The sequence below is a fragment of the Acanthisitta chloris genome, unplaced genomic scaffold (assembly GCF_000695815.1).
Source record: "Acanthisitta chloris isolate BGI_N310 unplaced genomic scaffold, ASM69581v1 scaffold5259, whole genome shotgun sequence".
Lineage (NCBI taxonomy): Eukaryota > Metazoa > Chordata > Aves > Passeriformes > Acanthisittidae > Acanthisitta > Acanthisitta chloris.
In genome coordinates, this window is record NW_008689650.1 from 2,837 (window position 1) to 5,963 (window position 3,127).

A 3,127-nucleotide genomic window follows, 5' to 3' on the forward strand; every position below is an offset into this window, starting at 1 on the left:
GGAGCAGCTGGAGGGGACTCGGAGCGTGGCAATGCCCCTGTCCAGGCCCTGAGCTTCTCCGAGGAGGCAGGTGAGTGTCATCTGGCAGAGGGAGCCACACATGTGTCCCTGTGGCCAGGATGGGGTGATGGAGAGGAGGAGGGTGAGGGGAGGCTTCATCCCTCTGCAGCTCCTGCCAGGAGGTACAGCCAGGTGGGGTCAGGCTCTGTTCCCAGGGAACAGGGACAGCACAAGAGGAACACCTCAGGCTGTGCCAGGGGAGGCTCAGGTTGGACATCAGGAGGAATTTCCTCATGGAAAAGGCATTGGAACAGTCCAGGGAGGTGATGGAGTCACATCCCTGGGGGGACCTAACAGCCATGTGGATGTGGCACTTGGGGTCATGGTCAATGATGGCCTTGGCAGTGCTGGGTTGGACTCAATGGGCTCAAAGGGCTTTTCCAGCCCAACCAACTCCGTGATTCCCTGCTCCTGCCCTCTGCCACCCTTTGGCCCTGGCAGGAGAAATTCCCAGGGGAGTTCCTTGGGGTGAAATCTGGGGGTCTTGGAAGCTCCTCCAGCCTCTGCCCATTCCTACCTCTCCAGGTGCTGCAGGAGCAGATGACGACGATGACATCCCTAAGCCCCCGAAGGAACACGTGGAAGTGACTCCAGCTCCAAAGGAGCATGTCGAGGCACAGAGGGTATGTGTGGGCAGGGGGCTGGGGGTCTGCCTCTGCTCCTTCCCACAGCCCCTCACTGTCTCTCCATGCCCCCAGAGCACACCATGGCCACGGGGATACGTCCTGCGGGGGAGAGCCCCCAGGCAGGACCCCACCCCCCACGGCAAGGTAAGGACCCCAATCCTGGGCAGGATGTGACTACTAGGATGTCCCAGTGGCAATGCCAGGGAATCCTGGAGTTCTCCATGGGGAGCTGTGCACCATATCTGTGCCAGGAGGTGTTGGATCCATGGCAGAGCCTCGATCCCTTCGGAGATTCCGAGGAGAAGCCATTTAGAAAAGGTATTCTTGGGGGGTGTCATTCCTGGGTTGTTCCTGTCCCCATGGAGGGTCCTTCCCAGCCATGTGTCCTTCAGTATTCCCAGGTCCACAGCACATCCTTCCCATGGTGGATCATTCCTAGCCCACCGAGGGTCAGTCCCAGCCCCATGGAGGGTCATTCGCAGACCCATTCTATCCCAAGGGCCCCAGGAGAGGGACACCTGCCCCATGCCAAACTCAGTGTCACCTGTGCCACCTCCAGGGAAACCCTTCCTGGTGCCATGCAGCTTGGAGGACATGGTGGGAGGCAAGAGGAAGAGGAAGGGCCCCAGGAAGCTCCAGGACTTCCTGACGTGGTTCTCTGCAGCCTGTGAGTGATTTCCAGGGGATTGGAATTCTGAAGGGTTGGGAGGGGGGATAACAGCCCTGCGGGCACAGTGGTGGCCTTGGCACTACTGGGTTGGACTCCATGGGTTCAAAGGGCTTTTCCAACCTCCATAATTCTATGGATTTTCCATCCAATGCCTCCTAACTCTCTCCCAGTTAACAATGTCATGGAAAGCAGGAAAAGCAGGAGGAAAGGACCAACCTTTGCAGGTGAGAGGACAAGAGGGGACAGGGACATTGGCACAAGTGGCCACCCTAAGGGTGGAATCTCCTGTGGTTCCCAGTCTGGGGGTCACAAGGGACCTTAACCTGCAGTGGGGGGAAGATGGGAGGGCAAGGACACCCCAAAACCTCCCACAGGGAGCCCAGGAAGTTACCCCCCACCCATGGCATGCCAGGAGAGGGTCTCTCCTGGGTTTGGCGAGACACTGAGGGGGTCCCCAAATCCCTGTGCCCATCCCCACAGACCTAGCTGAAGCAGCGTCTGGCAGCACGCAGGAAGCTCCAGCCCCAGGGGGTGAGTCTGAGGGGGCTAAATTGGGGTGCAGGGGGGCACCAGCAACCCCCCCCCTCAAGGCTTAGGGGGTGCTCTGGAGGAGCTCGGGGTTCTCAGAGCTGTGTCCCCCCAGGAGATCCTATGCCAGGTGGAACTGGAGCTGGAGAACGACTGTGGTGCTGACTGTGATGAAGGGGCAGGTAGTGCACCCCAAATCCCAACAACCTGCCTGGGGGGCCTGTCCTCCCCTTCCTGGAGGTTTGTGGAGGTCCTGGAGGGGGTCTGAGGGGGGTTTGGGGTCACTCACGGGGTGTACTCACCTCACAGATGATGACTTTGTGGACCATGAGGACGTGGAAGTCCCAGAGGAGGTTGGAAAAGGATCTCTGGGTGAGTTCCTGCCCTACCCAAACACCCCAAATGTGTCCCTGGGGGCAGCCCCTGGGGGCCAGCCCCTGTGCCCCCGAGGTGGGGAGGGGGTGGCTGTGAACCCTCTGTGACCTCCTTTTCCCACAGAGCCTTCTGAACCGAGCTATGAGGAGTTGGTGCGCAGGAATGTGGTAAAAGAAAGGGGGGACAGGGGAGTGACCCAGGGGCTTGGGGTGACCCTAAGAGGGTTGGAGGCATCCCTGGGAGGGTCAAGGTGATTCCAGGAGAGTTGAGGTGCCCCTAGGAGGATCAGGGTGACCCAGGAGGGTTGGGATGTCCATAGAAGCATCAGGGTGTCCCCAAGAGGGCTGTGTTCCCCTAAGAGGGTTGGGGGTGCCCCCAGGAGGGTCGAGGTGTCCCTATGAGGACTGGGGGTGCCCTCAGCAGGGTTGAGGTGTCCCTGGGAGGTTCGGGGTGTCCCCACTGCCCTGTCCCTGCAGGAGCTGTTCATGGCCAACTCTCAGAAGTACGTGCAGGAGTCGGCACTGTCTCAGCGCATCCGCAGCTGGGAGGAGCACGTGGAGCTTCTGCTGCAGGAGCAGGCAGGACCCGGGCAGGGCAGGGCCCCTCTGGGGCGGGAGGGACTACCCAGGGAGGGAAGGGCCCCTGAGCAGGGATCACTGGGGGCACACGGGGCAGAGAACACCAGGGTGGGCAGGGACCCTCGGGGTAGGCAGTGACCTACACAGGTAAGGCCCTGGGAGAGCCCTGCCCACCCTTGAGCCCTCTCTGACCCACCCCGGTCCCCGTGCCGCAGGAGTGCCGCGCCCCGTTTTTAGTGCGAGAGTACGGGGATTCCCTGGCCAGCAGCTGCAGAGCCCTGGGCCACTGG

At 61.1% G+C, this 3,127-nt stretch overlaps 1 protein-coding gene across 1 annotated transcript in view; it reads left to right on the plus strand.

Moving 5' to 3' along the window:
* Positions 1-2,837, plus strand: part of NCAPH2 (non-SMC condensin II complex, subunit H2) — a gene marked incomplete at its 3' end in the record, with an annotated part of 5,003 nt that extends 2,166 nt beyond the window's left edge. The window contains exons 8-17 of the mRNA XM_009081491.1: positions 8-70; positions 586-683; positions 759-830; positions 938-1,004; positions 1,246-1,353; positions 1,527-1,580; positions 1,947-2,066; positions 2,194-2,256; positions 2,383-2,426; positions 2,736-2,837. Coding sequence (XP_009079739.1) covers positions 8-70; positions 586-683; positions 759-830; positions 938-1,004; positions 1,246-1,353; positions 1,527-1,580; positions 1,947-2,066; positions 2,194-2,256; positions 2,383-2,426; positions 2,736-2,837 — 791 coding nt within the window. The remainder of the gene's footprint in view (positions 1-7; positions 71-585; positions 684-758; positions 831-937; positions 1,005-1,245; positions 1,354-1,526; positions 1,581-1,946; positions 2,067-2,193; positions 2,257-2,382; positions 2,427-2,735) is intronic.
* Positions 2,838-3,127: the final 290 nt, after the last annotated feature.